General features: G+C 41.6%; 1 protein-coding gene across 50 annotated transcripts in view; it reads left to right on the forward strand.

Annotated features, from left to right (window-relative positions):
• Nucleotides 1-19,953, forward strand: part of ttn.2 (titin, tandem duplicate 2) — a 694,778-nt gene that overhangs the window by 331,054 nt on the left and 343,771 nt on the right. For all 50 annotated transcript variants that reach the window (XM_078552010.1, XM_078551990.1, XM_078551964.1 and 47 more), the window contains 6 exons: nt 7,061-7,203; nt 9,998-10,194; nt 18,313-18,543; nt 18,750-18,994; nt 19,153-19,349; nt 19,443-19,607. In XM_078552010.1, the coding sequence (XP_078408136.1) occupies nt 7,061-7,203; nt 9,998-10,194; nt 18,313-18,543; nt 18,750-18,994; nt 19,153-19,349; nt 19,443-19,607 (1,178 nt within the window). The remainder of the gene's footprint in view (nt 1-7,060; nt 7,204-9,997; nt 10,195-18,312; nt 18,544-18,749; nt 18,995-19,152; nt 19,350-19,442; nt 19,608-19,953) is intronic.

Raw genomic sequence — 19,953 nt, forward strand, 5'->3', positions numbered from 1 at the left:
TTAAATGCCCTCTGAAATGGCCACTCAGTTGTATCAAACCGCTACAGAAGATTGGATAAGGAATGAAACTGGATGGACCACCTGGCATTGACCCAGGCACTGGGAAACGGCAAACTCGGCCCTGTCGATCCTGCAAAGTCCTACTTACTAACATCTGGGGGCTTGTGCCAAAATTGGGAGAGCTGCCTCACAGACCAGTCAAGCAACAGGCTGACATGGTCATTCTCATGCAATCACACCTTACAGATAATGTCCCAGTTATTAACATCACCCCATCCCTGGATATGTCCTGTCCCACCGGCAAGACAGACGCGGCAGAGGTGGTGACACGGCGGTATACAGTCAACATTGACTCCGCATGAAGTCTCATGGCATCAAGTCAAGCACGGACAAGGAAACAGAATCACAGAATTTTAACGGCACAGAAGCAGGCCATTCGGCCCTTCGTGTCTGCACCTGCACTTGCTAATCCTGCTGATTACTGCCCCCCCACCACATCACCCCCTCAGCTGATGAATTGGTACTCCTTCATGTTGAACACCACTTGGAGGAAGCACTGAGAGGGGACTTCAATGCTCATCAGCAAAAGTGGCTCAGTAGCACCACTAGAGACCGAGCTGGCCGAGTTGTAAAGGATATAGCTTCTAGACCGGGTCTGCGGCAGGTGGTGAGGGAACCAAAAAAGGGAAAAATATTCTTGACCTCATCCTCAGCATTCTACCTGCTGCACATTCATCTGTCCATGACAGTACTGGTGGGAGTGATCACCACACAGTGCTTGTTGAGACGAAGTCCCATCTTCACATTGGGGATACCCTCCATCTGTTGTGTGGCACTACCACCGTGTTAAATAGGATAGATTTTGAACAGATTTATCAGCTCAAGACACGGGAATCATGAGGCGCTGTGGGCCATCAGCAGCAGCAGAATTGTACTCAACCACAATCTGTAACCTCATGGCCTGGCATATCCCCACTTTACCATTACCACCAAGCCAGGGAATCAACCTTGGTTCAATGAAGAGTGCAGGAGGGCATGCCAGGAGCAACAGCAGGCATACCTAAGAATGAAGTGTCAACCTGGTGAAGTTACAACAAAGGACTACTTGCATGCCTAGCTGCATAAGCAGCAAGCAATAGACAGAGCTAAGCGATTGGACAACCCGCGGATCAAGTCTAAGCTCTGCAGTCCTGCCACATCCGGTCATGAATGATGGTGGACAATTAAACAACTCACTGGAGGAGGAGGTTCCATAAATATCCCCATCCTTAATGAATGGGGAGCCCAGCACATCAGTGCAAAGGCTAAAGCTGAAACATTTGGAACAATCTTCAGCCAGAATTGCTGAGTGGATGATCTGTCTCGGCCTCCTCCCGAGGTCCCCAGCATCACAGATGCCAGTCTTGAACCAATTCAATTCGCTCCACATGACATCAAGAAACGGCTGAAGGCACTGGATACTGCAAAGGCTATGGGCCCTGAAAATATTCCAGCAGTTGTACTGAAGACAAAGCTGTTTGAGTGCAGCTACAACACTGACATCCACCCAGCAATGTGGAAAATTGCCCAGGTATGTCCTGTACAAAAAAGAGCAGGACAAATCCAACCCGGCCAATTACCACCCATCGTCTACTCTCGATCATCAATAAAGTGATGGAACGGGCCATCAACAGTGCTAACAAGCGGCACTTGCTTAGCAATAACCTGCTCATTGACACTCAGTTTAGGTTCTGCCAGGATCACTCAGCCCCTGACCTCTTACAGCCTTTGTCCAAACATGGACAAAAGAGCTGCAGAAGTGAGGTGAGAGTGACGATCCTTGACATCAAGGCAGTATTTGACCGACTGTGGCATCAAGGAGCTCTAGCAAAACTGGAGTCAATGGGAATCAGGGAAAAAACCCCTGCGCTGGTTGGAGTCATATCTAGCACAAAGGAAGATGGCTGTAGTTATTGGAGGTCAATTATCAGGATGTCACTGCAGGAGTTCCTCAGGGTAGTGCCCTAGGTCCAACCATCCTCAGCTGCTTCATCAATAACCTTCCCTCCATCGTAAGGTCAGAAGTGGGGATGTTCGCTGATGATTGTACAATGTTCAGCACCATTCACCATGACTCAGATATTGAAGCAGTCTGAATGCAACAAGACACAGACAATATCCAGGCGTGGCCTAGCAAGTGGCAACTAGCATTTGTGCCTCACCAGTGCCAGGCAATGACCATCTCCAACAAGAGAGAATCTAAATATTGCACCTTGACATTCAATGGCATTACTATTGCTGAATTTCCCATTATCAACATCCTGGGGGTTATTATAGAACAGAAACTGAACTGGACTAGCCATATAGACACTGTGGCTACAAGAGCATGTCAGAGGTTGGGAATTCTGCGGAGAGTAACTCCCCTCCTGACTCCTCAAAGCCTGCCCACCATTTACAAGGTACAAGTCAGGAGTGTGATGGAATACTCTCCAATTGCCTGGATAAATGCAGCTCCAACAACACTCAAGAAGCTTGACACCGTCCAGGACAAAGCATTGGCACCCCATCCACAAACATTTACTCCCTCCACCACCGATGCACAATGGCAGCAGTGTGCACCATCTACAAGACGCACTGCAGGAACTCACCAAGGCTCCTTAGACAACAGCTTCCAAACTGAAGACCGCTACTATCTAGAAGGACAAGGGCAGCAGACACATGGGAACACCACCACCTGGAAGTTCCCTTCCAAGCCACTTACCATCCTGACTTGGAAATATATCGCTGTTCCTTCAGTGTTGCTGGGTCAAAATCCTGGAACACCCTCCCTAACAGTGCTGTGTGGGTGTACCTACACCACATGGATGCAGCGGTTCAAGAAGACAGCTCACCACCACCTTCTCAGGGGCAGTTCGAGATGGGCAATAAATGCTGACCTAGCCAACGATGCTCACATCCCATGATGAATTTTTTAAAAAAGATAAGGCGATTAATAAAGCATATATAGTATTTTTGTTTATTAGCTGAGGCATAGAATATAAGGGCAGGAAGGTTATATTAGAACTGTATAAAACATGAGTTAGAACACTGCATATAGTTCTGGTCATCATGCTACAGGAGGATGTGATTGCATTGAGAGTGCATAGTGGAGATTTATAAGGATATTGCCAAGACTGGAAAATTTAAACTGTGAGGAAAGGTTGGGTAGGCTGGAATTATTTTCTTTGGAACAGAAGAGGCCGAGGAGAGATTTCATTGAGGCATATAAAATTATGAGATGTATGGATAAAATGAATAGGAAGGACCTATTTCCTTAACAGAAAGGTCAATAACTAGGGAGTAAAGAATTAAAATGTGGATTAAAGGAAAAGGATTTGGAGGAGTTAGAGGAAAGTTGTTGAGAATTTTTTTTCACCCATTGTCTGGTAAAGTGGAGTGCTATGTAACTTAAAGAGAGTGTAGTTAATTAATTAACCAACTAATGTGTTAATATCAAGAGCGCAGCTAGCATTCGCCAGACAAAGCGAACCTGATAACCAAAAACATAAAACTGATGACGAGGATAAATCAGATCAATTGATTGCAAAAAGAAAGCTGCGGTAAGCCAGCTACGTTACTACCTTGAAAGTGCAGCCTCCTTAGTCATCGAGTGTACCACGGTTTGGGCATCTTGAACCATTCAACCCCATTTCCAATGCCTGGTCTCATTACGTCGAATGCCTAGCGTTCTTTACCACTAACGACATTGCAGGGGAGGACAAGAAGAGGGCGATTCTTTTGTCCACATGCGGGAGCAAAATGCATGGGCTGATCTGCCAGTCTTCAATGACAGCAGATACAAAAGCTACTCCCCTTAGCTGCATTGCACCCCTGGGAATGGCCCGGACGGCAATGGGTGCACCTCCACATCGACTACGTAGGGCCCTTCTTGGGCACAATGTTTCTTTTGCTAATAGACGCCCATTCCAAGCGGATGGATGTCTACGAAGTCCGGTCACTCACATCTGCTGCCACCATAGACCGTTTGCGACGGAGTTTTGCAGTGCACGGGTTACCAGAGTGCTCGTGTCAGACAAATGGAGTGCATTTACCAGCGGAGAATTACACAGGTTTACGACCCTCTACGGAATAACCCATGTCAAAACCTCACCTTACCACCTCGCCTCTAATGGTTTGGCTTAGTAGGCGGTCCAAATTTTTAAGTCCAGGATGAAAAAGCTGGATGGAGATTTCATCACCAATTGCCACGGTTCCTGTTCGCATACTGGATGATGCCACACACGACCACCGGTATTGCCCCCATTGAATTACAAATGAAGAGACGTCTCCACACCCGCCTCTCAGGCCAAATTTAGGGGGGAGGATGGAGAGAAGCCAAGAGGCCCAGAAAGCTAGACATGACGGCCATAATCATGAAAGAAATTTCATGGTGGGAGACAGTTCTCGCGAAGAACTTTGGAAATGGGCCCAATTGGCTATTAGGCAAAGCGAGTGCTATGACAGAACCTCTCTCCTGTAATGTATTGGTAAACGGCTGAATAATTAGACGACACATGGATCATCTCCGGAGAAGAGAGACAGTCCCACAAGAAGGAATGCCGTCATCATTTGCGTTTGAGTCTGCATCGCACGTGGAAGAAATGTCAAATGATTTGGAAGTATTGATGGGGCCTGTTGGACCAAGAGGGTTGAAGACACACTTCCACCAAAGAGCCTGGTGGACAGTTAACCCCTGAGGAGGGGGTCTCGGAAAAACCAGCCGAGGCCATTGAGCTACGACGCTTGACATGACTGAGGAAGCCTCCAGAGAGACTTGACTTGCAAATAGTTATTCATGTAAATAATTGGGATGTTGTGAAGCTTGTCAATTGCACTTTCAAGTAAATGGGGAGGGATGTGGTAAAGTGGAGTGCTATGTACCTTTAAGAGAATGTAGTTAATTGACCATGTGACAGTATTGACCAATCGTTACACTGTGTGGGCTACTTTGGTGACTGTAAGTCTAGAGCTGGAGGTGATTGAAGAAGCACACATGGCGTCAGTGCTCTGTCGTTAGTTCCAGTCAACCGCCAGTATTTGTTCAGTTAATCGATCTCTCTGCCTATATTGTTTCAAACACCGACTAATGTGTTAATATCAAGGGCGCAGGTAGCGTTCTCCGGACAAAGCGAACCTGATAACCCAAAACATAAAACAGTGCTGGTGAAGACCTGGAACTCACTGCCTGAAATTTCATTTTAAAAATACTTGGATATGCACTCAAAGTGTAGTAACTTGCAGCTCAGCAGACCAAGAGCTGGAAAGTAGGATCAGAGTTCATTGCTCTTTTTGAACTGGCACAATAGACTGAATGGACTCTTTTTCTGTGCTGTAAATTTCCTTGATTCTAAATAAGATGCCAAGCTGACTGGAAGTATAGGAAAGACAATCATTTAGGTGAAGTCCCAAAGGGTACCAGGTCCCCATGGAACCAGAGCTCAGCATAAATCTGAGTTTGTGAGAGGATGGGCGAAAACTAGTATAATCAAGAATGTTAATGTGTTTCACAGTCTTTCATAACAAGGGGGAGGGATCAGTCTGGAATCTAGGATACTCTTTTATGAAGAGGGATTTACAGAACTGATCTTGTTTTCATTAGAGAAAAGAAGATTAACAAGCAAACATATCCCAGACTTAAATTCCAGAAAGTAGCACAAACATTTGACTTGGCCCATGAGCACTAATGTACAAGTATACAATTGATGCAAAGACATAAAACTAGAGTTGTTGTTTGTAGAGAAAGCTCTCAGTCAACGCAAAATTGTTCTTTTAAGGGACATTTTGGGTAGATATGTTACAGATGGTCAGGAAGTGGCAGTTGTACTCAATAAGCTCCTCACATAAAGGACTGTAGGTAAGTTCTGGATCCAATTACTTTCGTGCAAGAATTTTTGAGGGCAAAAACGTTTTTTTTCAATGAGAAACAGGACAATCTTTTTTTCATAATGAATAGCTGCCGCTTTGAAATGTGATTTCTGAGAATTAGACTTCAAGCATTTGAATTGGGCTGTGAGCAGAGAACATGAAAGCTCAAGTGCAAAATTAACAACCATGAACAGAGTCTAGATTTACATTGAATTTTCAATTTCCCAAGGAATGGTAGATCGGTAGAACAGACTGTCAATAAATATGGCATTGGTTAACTTTGCCAGACAAAAATTGGATAAATATCTGGTTGGGGATGAGATTGAAAAGGAAAGGAAGAGAGATACCAAAAGAGATAATCAATTTCTTCAAGGAATTCAGTGGAATTCTGTGTTGTTTTGAACAAAAACAATGTCATTTGTTGAAAGTACTCTACCCAAAGTTGAATACTGTAAATATGCAAATAGCTAGACCTGCTTGAGTTTATTTATCTTTGGATGACGGGGAGTAATTTTCCAAAGCCTATTTTTCAGAAGATTAATTGGTCAGGTGGAATCTATGAAAATATAGCTTTTATATGGGCTGTGGAAGTAATGTCTTGATGTGTTTATGTTGTTCAAGTAGTTGATGCTGCATCAATCACATGTTTGAATGTAAGTGTAGTTAAATGTTGCATGGAATATGATGCTTCTTGCTGACTTCGAGTATTTACAGTTTTGTGCTTTATTCTCATTTTGGTTCCTGAACTCCTGGCATCAATGAAGGTCAGGTCAAGGAAGGCAAAGTTGTATATGGTAATTTAGAAAGTATAATTAGATTAATTTTCTGGGATTTGCTTGATTTATCTTTCAAGCAAGGGAGGCACCTTTGTAGAAAGCGAGCAAATTACTGCAGATGCTAGAAATCTGGAATGAAAACAGAAAATGTTGGAAATACTCAGCATGCCCGGCAGCATCTGTGGAGAGAGTTACAGAACGTTGCAGGTCTGTGACTTTTCATCACAGAACCGGGTGATTGGATGGGCTGGGTACAGCCTGTGATATCATAGCTTCTGTGCACCCTATGGAAGGAGTGAGTCTCATAGCCTTTTCTTGTTTCATGTTTATTATGTTCATCAAGATTTTTCTTCTTTCTGATTTTTGAGGTTTTATGCTTTATGCATTGTATTCCTCTCTAGGTACAAGGTGAGCTACAACAAGGAAATGGGAGAATGCAAACTTGAGATTTCCATGACTTTCGCAGATGATGCGGGTGAATATTCCATTGTTGTTCGGAATCAACATGGAGAAATTTCTGCATCAACTCAGCTGCTGGAGGAAGGTATGTAGCCATTAAAATAATAGTTAAGGTAAATCAATTTTCTACAATAACTAAATCTGCCTCATTGAGTCGATATTTAATTACTTTGATCAAATATTTTTGAGTTTAAGATATCTTTATTTAGGTAATGACTAAATCATTTACTTTTATTAAATTAGCTTTAAAATTTTGGTTGAACAAGTACAGCAGTGATAATTGTGATACATACATAGAATAATAACATTTTACAGCATCAAAGGAAGGCATTTAGCCCACCACACATGTGTTGCTTCTCTGCAACATCGATTTACTTAGTCTAATTTCCCTGCCCATACCCCCTATTTTTCTTTTTGGATGTTTATTCACCATTTTAAAAACTATTACCCATTCTGCTCCTATCACTTTTTTCTGGTTGAAACTTCCATAACCGAACAACACTGTCAAAAAAATTCTAACCTCTCATTTTACGTTTGGCTCTTTCAAAGAGCCGGCACAGGATTGAAGGGGTGAATGGCCACTTTCCATGCTCCAAGATTCTATTGGCACAAAAACTAGATCAGTAGTGCCCATTGTTTTGGTGTTCCAGGTACTGTTTGGGGTACAAAATGGCATATGTGGCACGATTATATATTTTTAGGGTGAATCACATCAGATACCATAGCAGTGGGGGCATTAGCAAGGATTCAGTGAATGGTTTCTGGAAGTAAGCAGGGGTGCTATTTTGGAGCTCAACATTCCAGCTAATGCATGAACATTGCTTCGCATGCACCACATGCTAACTTTGCCCTATACCGCAACTGAAAGGGATTCCACTTCCTCAGTATCCAGTTGATGTGAGAGCATAGGCAGAGAATAGTGCAAGTCAATGCCTGTGTCGTGTTAGCAGTTATCATGCCTTCATTCTGCATAGTTTACTGTGCCAGCTGCATTTGAGCCAACACAACAAAGCAAAGGGTGGCTACTAGACAAAAAGGGATATCTGCTAACCACATGGCTGATGTCACTGGTGTGCAACCCACACACAAGTGTGCAGCTTGCATACCATGAAAGCCAAGCTACCATGCAAAATGTGATATAGCAAACTATTGGGGCAGAATTTTCTGCCTACCGGGCGGGCGGGCCCGACCAATCTCCAGTGGGCGGGGAGCCAATCCCCGCCGGAGAAGTGGGCGCCGCCACCATTTTAAGTGGGCGGGCCAATTAAGGCCCACCCAGTGGGAAATGCTATGCGCTTCCTGTGCGGGGGGCGGATTCCCCAAATGCAAGAGTGTGCTCTTTCGCGCATGCTCACAAAAGAGCACACATCTCCCTGAGGCTAAGTGCTGCCTCAGGGAGATCGCTGACAGTTGTATAAACATGAAAAATAGAAAAAAAAAATCCTTAACATGTACCCCTCATGTGACAATGTCACACGAGATGGGACATGTTAATAAATTTCATTAAAACTTTATTAAACTTTTTAAATCCCTACATGAAACCTCATCCCGCTGGTGAATGAGGTTTCATGTTTTTTCTATTTGCCGCCGGGGCTCTTGGCCTGCTCGCCAATCTTAAGTTTGGACGAGCAGGTCCTTTAATTGTTTTAACGATCCTGTCAATGGCCTTAATTGGCCATTGACAGGTCGGTGGGCCCGCAGCTGATTTTGCTGCGGGCCCGCCTTCCTGAAGATTTAAATGTCATTTTGCACGTCGGCGAGCGGGCCCCGCCCCCTGTTCGCCGATGGCAAAATTCAGCCCTTGCTGTGTGGAAACAATGCTTCTGCCTGGACCACTACGGAGGAATCCTACAGTAATAGACAGAGCGGGTGCCAAGTTTCATCGTGGTCTGTTGTGTGCTGCACAATAATGAAATCATGAGGGGACAGTCCTTGCCATCAACTATATAATGGGCAGCGTGGAAGCAGGAGGAGGAGCAACAAAGGAGGCAACCTAGATAGCCTCTTGCTGGGTTGTCTGCGATGAATCCATCTGTAAACGCAACCCCAATTCCCCATTCACTAACAGTCCCACTCTTTGCCTTTCGTCTATCACTGACTATTGTAGCGTCCGCTTGGCTGCGATGTAAAATAAAAGCCATCACAAAATAAACATTCCAAGCCAAATTTATAAATAAAACCATTCCATGTTGCATAGAGAGGTCAACTAATCGCTCTTATGCATTCCCTTAGACCTGTTCCCGGTGTGCCCCTGCCTTTCCAAGCGTTCCTGTGCAGTGTTATCCCGGTGATTGCTGAATTTCAGTGGAGGAGACTGCAGGTGGCCTCTAGCAGCTTTTGTCCTAGAAAGACCAGCACACCACCATTTTGGCATGGGCAGCAGCAGTCTTACCTGGCTGGCTGACAGAAAATAGTTTGGATAGGTGGGAGAATGAGTGCTGTCTTCCTGAGAGAGAATAGCAGTTTCGAGCTCTGGGGAGCTTTTCGACTTCTTTTAATATTTTACCATTTGGTGAATGTTTTAACCCTCTGAATTACCTCTTATTAAATGTTACCCAACAACCCTTTGCTCAAATAATAATCTGAAATTGTTAAGCACCTTTTTTCATAGTTAAGCATGGTTCCTATTTTTCGGTTGTTTGCAAATTTTCGTGTGCCTCTTTCATGCGAGTCCATCTGATAGATACAAGAGCAGTGACCTTAATACTGATTTCAGAAGGACACCACAGTTTATATCCGTCCAGTCTGAGTAGAAGATAATTTAAGTACCACATTTGTTTAACTCCTTGTATTAATTTGCCATTTTAATTACTCAAGAGAATTTTAGTAGTTTGTAATAACTGCGATGTTGTTCTAATTCTGATGCAATTTATTTTTAGCGGATTATGAGCTTTCCATGAAGGAACACCAGGAGGTAATAATGCGAACAGAATTAGTAACAGAGTATGTCCAAGAACCCAAAGTTGCAGATATAGCACCAACGATTTTAATGACCGAGTATGAAAAAGAAGAAGCACTAATCAGGAAGAAAATGGGCAAAAGTCCAACCATGATGAGACCTGTGACAGAAGAACATGTGAGATTCATCTTAAAATTAGTTAACATTTCTTAGGAAATATTAGAAATGCAATGCAGAATTAAAACATTTGTTTTATAATGCTCTGAAGTAACTCGTTTTATAATTGTTAAGGTTAAGTTGAGCAGTTTTCAAAGTACAGTAGAGCACCATTATTGTTTACCTTTTGGATAAAATCATCTTGGCAGCCAATATTCTGTCTTCAACTTTCATAAAGAGATTTTGTAAACTTTGCTAAAGTGCAGAAATGCACTTTCATATAGTACCTTTCATATAGTAGAATGTACTATAGCGCTTCACAGGAGCATTATAAAACAAAATATCACATAGAGATATTAGGTCAGATGACAAAGCTTGGTCAAAGAGTTAGGTTTTAAGAAGTATCTTCATCGAGTCATCAGGTCTGGTGCAACCACTAGACAAACAAGCCGGTCGCCTACAGCGGCAAAATTTGTGGGGGGGCGGCAAAAAACTGAAGGAACTGTTCATCAAACTACATACGTAAATTAAAAGGCTTTAGCGGTGGGAATGAAGAGCCTAGATCTACTGATATACATCCACATATACTGACACATGTATAGATTTCCATGCATTTACATTGCAGTCTTTTCCAAAATTTCATATTCTATTCCTTGTTCTGTTTATGTGACAGTTTTACATATTTGTATATCTACATGACTATTTCAAAACTGCGAACCAGTAAATTAAATCAAAGAGCATAATTCAATCTGGGCTACTCTATCATAATGACTATTGATTGGGTAAATTATGTATAAAATCATCAGTAACTGTTGCAGGAACACAGTATTACATCATGTAAGCAACATCACATATTATAGCGTTCATTTCTTCTAGTATGTATCCTGTGAAAGGTGCAGAACAATGAGAATATACAATCAGTATCATAATATTCTCCTTTTTCACCTAAAATAAATCTGTAATTATAAATGCAGAATTTTTATTCATACTAATGCACAATATTCATTTTGAAAGTTAATTGTGTTGGGGGAGGGATGTGCATAAGGCTTTAAGTTTGCCAAGGCACCTAATACTCTTGTACCAGCCCTGAAAGTCATAGAATGATTGCAGCAAAGAAAGAGTCCTTCGACCCATCAAGCCCATGCCAGTTCTCTGCAAGAACAATTCAGCTAGTCTTGCATCCCACCCTTTGCCCCATAACCCTGCACATTTTCTTAATCTTCAGTTGCTTATCCAATTCCCTTTAAAAGCCACATTTGAATCTGCCTCCACCACCCTTTAAGGTAGTGCATTCCAGATTCTAACCACTTGCTGTTTCTTATGCTGCCTCTGATTCTTTTGCCAATTACCCTAAATCTGTGTCCTTTGGTTGTCGACCCTTCCGCCAAAGGGAACAATTGCTCTCTACCTGCTATGTCTAGACCCTTCTTGATTTTGGATACCTCCATCAAATCTCCCCCCAACCTTTTCTGTGGAGAACAGCCCCAGATTCTCCAATCTATCCTTGTGGCTGAAGTCCCTCATCCCTGGAACCATTCTCGTAAATCTTCTTTGCACTCTCACTGAAACCTTTGCATTCTTCCAAAAGTATGATGCCCAGAATTGGACATAATACTCCAGCTGAGGCCGAACTGGTGTCTTAAAGAAGGAAAGAGAGCTAGAAACACATTGTACAGAGGGAATTCCGGAACTTAGGGCCGAGGCCACCAGCGGTGGAGCAATTAAAATCGGGGATGCTCAAGAGGCCAGAATTAAATGAGCATAGATATCTCACGAAGTTTGTGTGGCTGAAGGAGATTACAGAGATTACAAGGATGAGAATTTTAAAATCATGTTGTTACTTGACTGGGAGCTGGTGTAAATGAGTGCATACATGGGTAATAGCTGAACATGATTTGGTGCAAGTTAGGCAACAAGACTTTTTGTTGACCTCAAGTTTATAGCTTGTGGAAGACCAGTCAGGAGCACATTGGAATAGTCAAGTCTAGAGGTAGCAAATAAATGGATGATTTGTGTTGCTTAATATGTTTAGAGTTATGAATAATTAAAAAAACTACTGGTTACCATTCATATTATTACCATTTGCATTAATGGGCAAAGTGCCTCTTGGTTAGTTGTCCAACTGACCGTATAGAACTTTATGTAACAAAAACAAAAAATGCTGGAAAAACTCAGCAGGCCCGACAGCATCTGTGGAGAGAAAGACAGAGTTAACGTTTTGACTGTTTGCCTTTATCCTAGAACTTTAAGCAACTATTTTTCTAAATATTTGTATCAATCAGAGAGGAATAGTATTTGTGTGTGAGAAACAGCCTGATGCATGCAACAATTTTGGAAACTATTTTGTTGAATAAATTTTACATTTTTGAAATACTAACCTCATCTCCAATGGTATTGCACCTGGAGAAATGAAGCCATTTGTAGTGTTCAGGCGAGGTGGAATTAGAGAGTGGGAAATAACTGGATCAGGTAATAGACATAGTTCAGTTGTCATTTTAAAGTCATACATTCAGTCCTTGTTTTCATATATTTCTATTGTAAGTTCTTATTTCCACACTTATAGTGGAATGTAAACTTGCTAAACTGTAATTACATCCTCCTGTCAGTGATGGATCTCCAGTGACTACTAGCCGCAGGATAAAATTACCATAGGATAAATTTAAGGACAGTTGCCTTATAGATGAAGATATACAAATTTCTGATGGAATGAGTTAATCAGAAGTGTATGCAATTGTAAGATATTCACCACATTGTAGATATTGTACTTCCATAGAACCATAGAAATTTACAGTGCAGAATGACTCTATTTGGCTTATTGTGTCTCTGTAGACTCCTTGACACAGCAATTCCCATAAACTAAGTTTTCCATAATCTTGTATCTATCTCTGTTTCAAATATCTTGCTACAGCTCAACAACAACTTTGTTATTTTACACCTTTATTGTAAAAAGAAAGCCTGAAGAGCTTCACAGATGCGTTAAATTAAAAGAAAGGATGCTTTTACATGAAAGATGGGATTGGTGCTGACAGGTTTAACAGAGAAGAGACAGTGCCTGAGAAGAGGGAACCATTAACAATGTCTGCTAGCAGGGTCTGGAAGGGAAGTTGGCAGGTTATAAGTTTAGCAGGAATAGTGCCAAGGGAGCAGGAGGCGTGTCTCATGAGCTAGAATCATAGAATAGTTACAACACAGTAGGAGGGCATTTGGCCAGTCTTGCCTGTGCCAGCTCTCTGCAAGAGCAGTTCACCTAGTACCTGTCCTCTGCCTTTTCCCTGCATCTCTGCAAAGTTTTTCTCTTCAGATAATGATTGTATTCTTTTTCGAAAGCAATGATTGAATCTGCCTCCATTGTGCTCTCAGGCAGAGAGTTCCAAATCCTAACCACTTACTGCATAAAACGTTTTCCCTCAAGTCGACATTGCTTCTTGATTCTTCCAATGGGAGCTGTTTCTCCCTGTATACTCTGTCCAGACCCTTCATGATTTGAATACCTCCATCAAATTTCCTCCCAACATTCTCTTCTCCAACGAGAGCAACCCCACCTTCTCCAATCAATTTACATAATTGAAGTTCCTCATGCCTAGAACCAATTGCATGAATCTTTTCTGCACCCTCTCTAAAGCTTACACATCCTTCCTAAAGGATGGTGCCCAGAGCTGAATATAATACTCCAGTTGAGGCCAAAGCAGTTTTTTATACAGATTTATCATAACGTTCTTGCTTTTGTACTCAGTGCCCCTATTTTTAAAGCCCAGGATCCCATATGCTTTTTTAACCATGACCTCAAACTGTCCAGCTACTTCAATGATTTATGCAAATGTACATCAGTTCCCTCTGCTCCAGCACCCGCTTTCAAATTGCATCCTTTATTTTATATTGCCTTTTCCTGTTCTTCCCACCAAAATGAATCACTATATTAAATTTCATCTGCCACTTGTCTGCCCATTCCACCAACCTGTCTATGTCCTTTTGAAATTCCACACTCTCCTCCTCATGGCTCACATTACTTCCAAGTTCCATGTCATTTGCAAATTTTGAAATTGTGCCCTAAAAACCAAAGTCTAGGTCAGTAATAAATATCAAGAAAAGCAGGAGTCCTAGCATCTACCCTTGGAAAACCCCACTATAAAATTTTCTCCAGTCTGAAAAATAACTGTTCGCCGCTACTCCCTGGCTCCTGTCACTCAGCCAATGCCCAATACATGGTGCCACTGCCCCTTTTATTCCATGAGCTTTAACTTTGCTCACAAGTTGTTTGTGCAGCATTTTATCAGCTGCCTTGTGGAAATCCAGGTACTCCAAATCAACTGCATTACCCTTATCTACTTATTATCCCATCACTAAAAGAAGTGATGGAGAGGAGTTGGGTGAGAAAGTAGAAAGGGACAAGGTAGGCCATAGGGAACTTGATGGTTGGCTGGCTTCCTGGGCCTGGGGAATGGAGGGAAAAGCAGAGACAACTGTACATATATATTTTTGGTGACAAAGACATTTATGAGTTTCTTGCACTTTTTGGTGGTGAGAATTCAAGGGAGATGAATTCAAGGATATGCTTGGTGGTGAACAGGTGACCTTTGTGTCCAGGATCAACCTGGCATAGTGGTTGCTGGCAGAGGGGAATGAGGTCTTTCTGTAGTCCAGCCATCTTCGGTGATGCATTGGTGAGTCATTTGTTCAGCAGATACTCTCAAGTCTGCACATGTTGGACTTGAGAGAGTGAAGAAAAGGGTCATATTAGGAGGAACGACAGAGGTAGAACATTTCAAAGTTTTTAATGGAGGCAAGGGCATCAAAGATGCAGGTGAAGGAGTGGTTGTGTAAATCAATGGCTTCAGAATTATTGTGGCAGATAAAGAGCCTGGCAGGCTAGGCAGTTGGAAATTTGAAAGTGCACTTGTGAGTGACATAGAGGAGAGTTTTTTTAACTCAGTGGCAGTGAGGAAAGGAAATAGGTTATAATGGAGTAGAGTGATATGGGTAGTGAGGAATACAAGTGAGTGGTTGGAAAATGTCTTGTCATTGATTGAGGCCATGGAAGTTTAGAGGCCGTGGGTAATAGCAAGGTTTAGAGAATGGTCATGATATGGGTAGAATTTTTATGCAAGCATAGATTTTGGGAGGAAAGGAGGGCAGTGAATTCTTAGGAGAGATTCCAATAGGATAAAGATGGAGATTAAAATCACTGAGCACAACTTCCTAAGTAAAGCAAATTTTTTTTTGCTATTCTCCATTAAATGTTCTCTTAGTTTTCTGTGCTTCAGTTGGAATATTTCCAATATCTTAAGTCTCTTCTCATTTCTATAGTTTCCAACTCGTGGTATCTTCCTGGTGAAACTATGCTAAACATTCTCTATGGCTTTCTCTAATCTTCTTGCTTCTCTTCTTGTGCCTAGAGATGCATGAGGCAGATGAAGCACATGATTACATCAATTCCCGTAGCTAGTTTTTCCTGGAACAGGTCACTAGCCTGTCGCCAGAATCTATAGTTTGAGGGGCGCCATAGCCTGTCAACAGAATCTATAGTTTGAGGGGCGCCATTCCACATCAAGCATGACTGAACAGGAAACTCTGCCACTCTTATCATCTGCTATAGATGTATTGCAAGGATTTACAGGTTGATAATAAACCTGTTTGCGAATGCCCCTTCCATGGCCTTCAAGTCCTGTAGTTGGACTCAAACCTGGAGCTTCTGGCTCAGAGGCAGGAACAATACCCACTGCACTGTAAGACCTCCCTTTCTATAATGGGATGTACAAAACTACACACAGCTCTGTAGCTGTGGCCAAACTGATGCTTTGTATTAATTAATTATTTCTTTATTCTTATACTCTATGCTCCAATTTACATAACCCAAGCAGTTACTTGTTTTTGTTGTGTTAAAACTGTACTTGTACATGCTAGGAATTCTACCTGGACTTGTACTTGCAAAGAATCATATAATTTGGGCACCTAAGCCTCCCTTTTTCTCCAAGCCCTTCAGCATTTTTCTTTTTGAATATATTGGTGGGGTTTGAATTGAAGCTGATGAAATTGGTGCTATTGAGATGCCCTCAAAGGGAGCATATATTTACTGCCTGATTAAGGCTGACATTCTGCCCATTTTCACTTTTGTATGGTCTTAATGGTGAGTGGATGAAGTGCCTGCTTGTTTCAGGTGGTGGGCCTGGTTTAATATGCAAATTGTAGTCCCATGATGTATGTAGAGCCCCAGTTGCCATTTTAGGACAGAACTGGTTGGTGCGTGCACTGTGCACATTCTGATCAATTTTACCAGCAATTGAGCTGAAGAGGACTTGAAAAGGTAAGTTTGAACTATTCCCATGTGACAACAGGAGCAGGAGTAATCCATTGGGCCCCACAAAAATAATTGGAACCATTGCTGCCCCAGGTTTCACCCCCCCTCCATGATTGTACAGCCTCCCTGTAACTTACTTTGCTGCTGGCTAGGAACTCTGTGTGCTGCCTGATGTTGCACTAGCCTAAATTTGGCAAGCTGCATGAAGATGCCCATTTGGGATGGGTAGCTTGTTGGTTTCATATAAATGAACAGTGAGCTCACTCCAGAATCTCCAAAGAATCTCCAGATTCCTTTCTTCTCTTGAATTCTCTGCCTGAAGGCAAGTCCGATCCACAGCACCAGAACCTCCACCACAGGTTGTGCAAGGATGCAGGTCCAAAAACCACCTCAGCCTGAACATGGTCCAACCCTGTGCTGTTTGCACCATTCTGATCCAGACCAACCATCCAGCCAACTGGTCCCCCAAGGAGTCTGGGTTGCTGTGACAACATGCACTTTTACGTGCATGCTGTAGTCTGAAGCTATGCATAGTGATGGTAGAGGCTCCAATTTCTTTCCATCACATGTCTAACTGGGAATCACTCCCACTCTTACTGCCTGACATTGGCATATGTTGGAAAGATTTATAAGTTGATACTTGTTTGGCTGCTTTATGAATGCATCTTCTTGGGCCATCAAGCTCTGGAGTGGGATTTAAACCTTGAGCTTTTGGCTCAGAGGCAGGAGCGCTAACCAATGTGCCATAAGGCCTCCTATCTACTTTCTACTCCACAGCAAACTGTATCTACCTATTCTGCCCATTCTATTAACCTGTCTTGTTTATCTGAAGTTTTTCACAACCCTCTTCACTCTTGCCAAACTGACTACTTTTGCGTAGTTAGAAAATTTCAAATAGTCTATATAGACCAAGGACAAAAGTGGATGCAGCAATGATTCCTGAGGTCACCACTTCCAACTCTTCTCCAATCCATGAAAGACCCATTTACATTAACCTTGTTTCCTATTTGTCAATCAGCTTTCCATTGAATGGTTGGTTTCTCTTTCAGCTTTTTCCATGTTACATGGGGTCGTCACAATACTGGTTGATCGCCTTCATATCAACCATCATTTTTGAATTTGGTGGGTGGTTTTACAGCTGGATGCCCTTTATGCTGCTAGCCCTACCCATTTATCCAGAATAGGGACTGGCATTGATACACGCTGGCTTCCCTGCACCAATGGCTGGGCTTGAATCAACTTTCTATCCATGCCACCAAACTTCCTCTTTAACCATAGTTTTCTTAACAAGCTTCTGTAAGACCTTTACTAAAATAATTCTGAAAATCCATATACATTATATCTACTGCATTCCTTTCCTTATATCAATTCAAATCTTTTCACAACATCATTACGTTTATGTGCTGCAGCTGTTTTTATTTAGTTGCCAATTAAACAATTTATATTTCATGCGTTGTTTGTCAACACAATAAACTTTGTGTTATCCAGCACCCTACCAACCAGAATTCTCTACTAACCGGAATTTCTGATGTTCCCTGAATACGAATTGCCACTTTTAACAACCCGTACCTGTATACTGTATTATTTTATACTTTACTTTATCTTTTAATGTACTGTTGAAGATTAGAAGTAAAAAGAATGTTGTTCTTTACTTCTTGAGTGCTTGCATATTTCTCCATGCTACAAATATTGCGCTGTAATCCAATTTTAAATGGAACTCTTCATTAACCAGCATTTTTGATTAACCGGCACCATCCATTCCCCACGCATGCTGGATAATAAAGATTTTACTGTATTTTAACCTATTGCTCATCACTAACTACAAATAATTTTGTTCTTTTCAGGAATACCACATTTCTTCATTTGAAGAACGACTTATCAAAGAAATTGAATTGCGAATCATCAGGATCACTTTGGAAGAACTTCTTGAAGAGGATGGTGAAGAAATGGTGTTAGATATTCCTGAAGATGAATCTGTTGCACCAGGATTTGATTCAACAGTGAAAAGCTTTAGAGTTCTGGATGGAATGGGTGTTACTTTCCATTGTAAAGTATCTGGTTATCCATTACCCAAGGTAACTAATTTTTGCATCAGAAACCACATTTATCATGAAGAATATTTGAGATGAAATTTGTTTCTAATCAGATATAGTACAGTTAATGTGAACAGGTGAAAATGTGTGTTGTACAATTTAAAATGCTTTTGTAAACTCTTTTGGGAGATTACAACTTTTAAAATTATCTCATGCATCTTGGTGATGTACATTTCATATTTTCATAGATTGTATGGTTCAAAGATGGTAAGCGCCTGAAACATGGGGATCACTATTGGATGGATATTTCTCAGGATGGCAGAGCCAATCTGCGTATTCCTACAGTTTTGCCAGAAGATGAGGGCATCTACACAGTGTTTGCCAGCAATGTCAAGGGAAATGCTATTTGCTCTGGAAAGCTGTTTATTGAACCCATTGGTGCTCCAGCAGGCCACACTTATTTACCAACAACAGAAATAATGAGGAGAATGCGGTACTAATTATTAGACACTTTGTATTAATTTCATGTGTTGTGCTTCACATTCTGTAACATTCAGAAAATTTCAAAATCAATTAGTTAATGATTTCAAAATCAAAATTATAATGTTAATGACAATGTTATAATGTTAAATACTTTTTCCCTTTCTTTAGTTCTGTGTCTCCGCGGTCCCCAAGTCGTTCACCAGCACGTAGATTAGAAGATACTGATGAGACTCAACTAGAGAGACTGTACAAACCAGTTTTTGTTCTGAAACCTACGTCATTTAAGTGTACTGAGGGGCAGACAGCTAGATTTGACCTGAAGGTTGTTGGTAGGCCCATGCCTGAGACGTTATGGTTCCACAATGGTAAGAATTACATTTTGTCACATCAGTATATTCAGTGTGTACAAATAATATGGGGCAATGAGGTAGCTGACTTAATATCCATTTCTGTTACAGGCCGTCAAATTGTGAATGATTACACTCACAAAATTGTAGTAAAAGAAGATGGGATTCAGTCCCTGATCATTGTTCCTGCTCTGCCAATTGATTCTGGTGAATGGACTGTTGTGGCACAAAACAGAGCTGGCAAAAGCTCTGTTTCTATGACACTCTCTGTAGAAGGTACTATATTCTTTATTCTCTTCTTAATAAATTAAAAATTCAAAAGTATACAATTATTTTAAGTGAATTTGCTGCAAGAAATATGTTTTTATATTTTCTGTGTTTGTTCGAAGAGATGCATAGAGATTCATTGTGAGCAGCGCAGGGACCAGTGCTCCAGTATTTTTTGCACTCGCCCACAAATGAACTGAGCATATTTCATAATGTAAATGTCCAGATCATTATAATATTCGTATTTTGCTCCATGTGTATTGTTTAGAATGCACTGAGAGGGTACCGAGGTGTGGCAATAGAATTTCCAGTGCCCTGCAACTTGAGAAAGAAGGATGTTTTTATATTGAAGGAG

The sequence above is a fragment of the Cetorhinus maximus genome, chromosome 11 (genome assembly GCF_964194155.1).
Source record: "Cetorhinus maximus chromosome 11, sCetMax3.hap1.1, whole genome shotgun sequence".
Taxonomy (NCBI): Eukaryota; Metazoa; Chordata; class Chondrichthyes; order Lamniformes; family Cetorhinidae; genus Cetorhinus; species Cetorhinus maximus.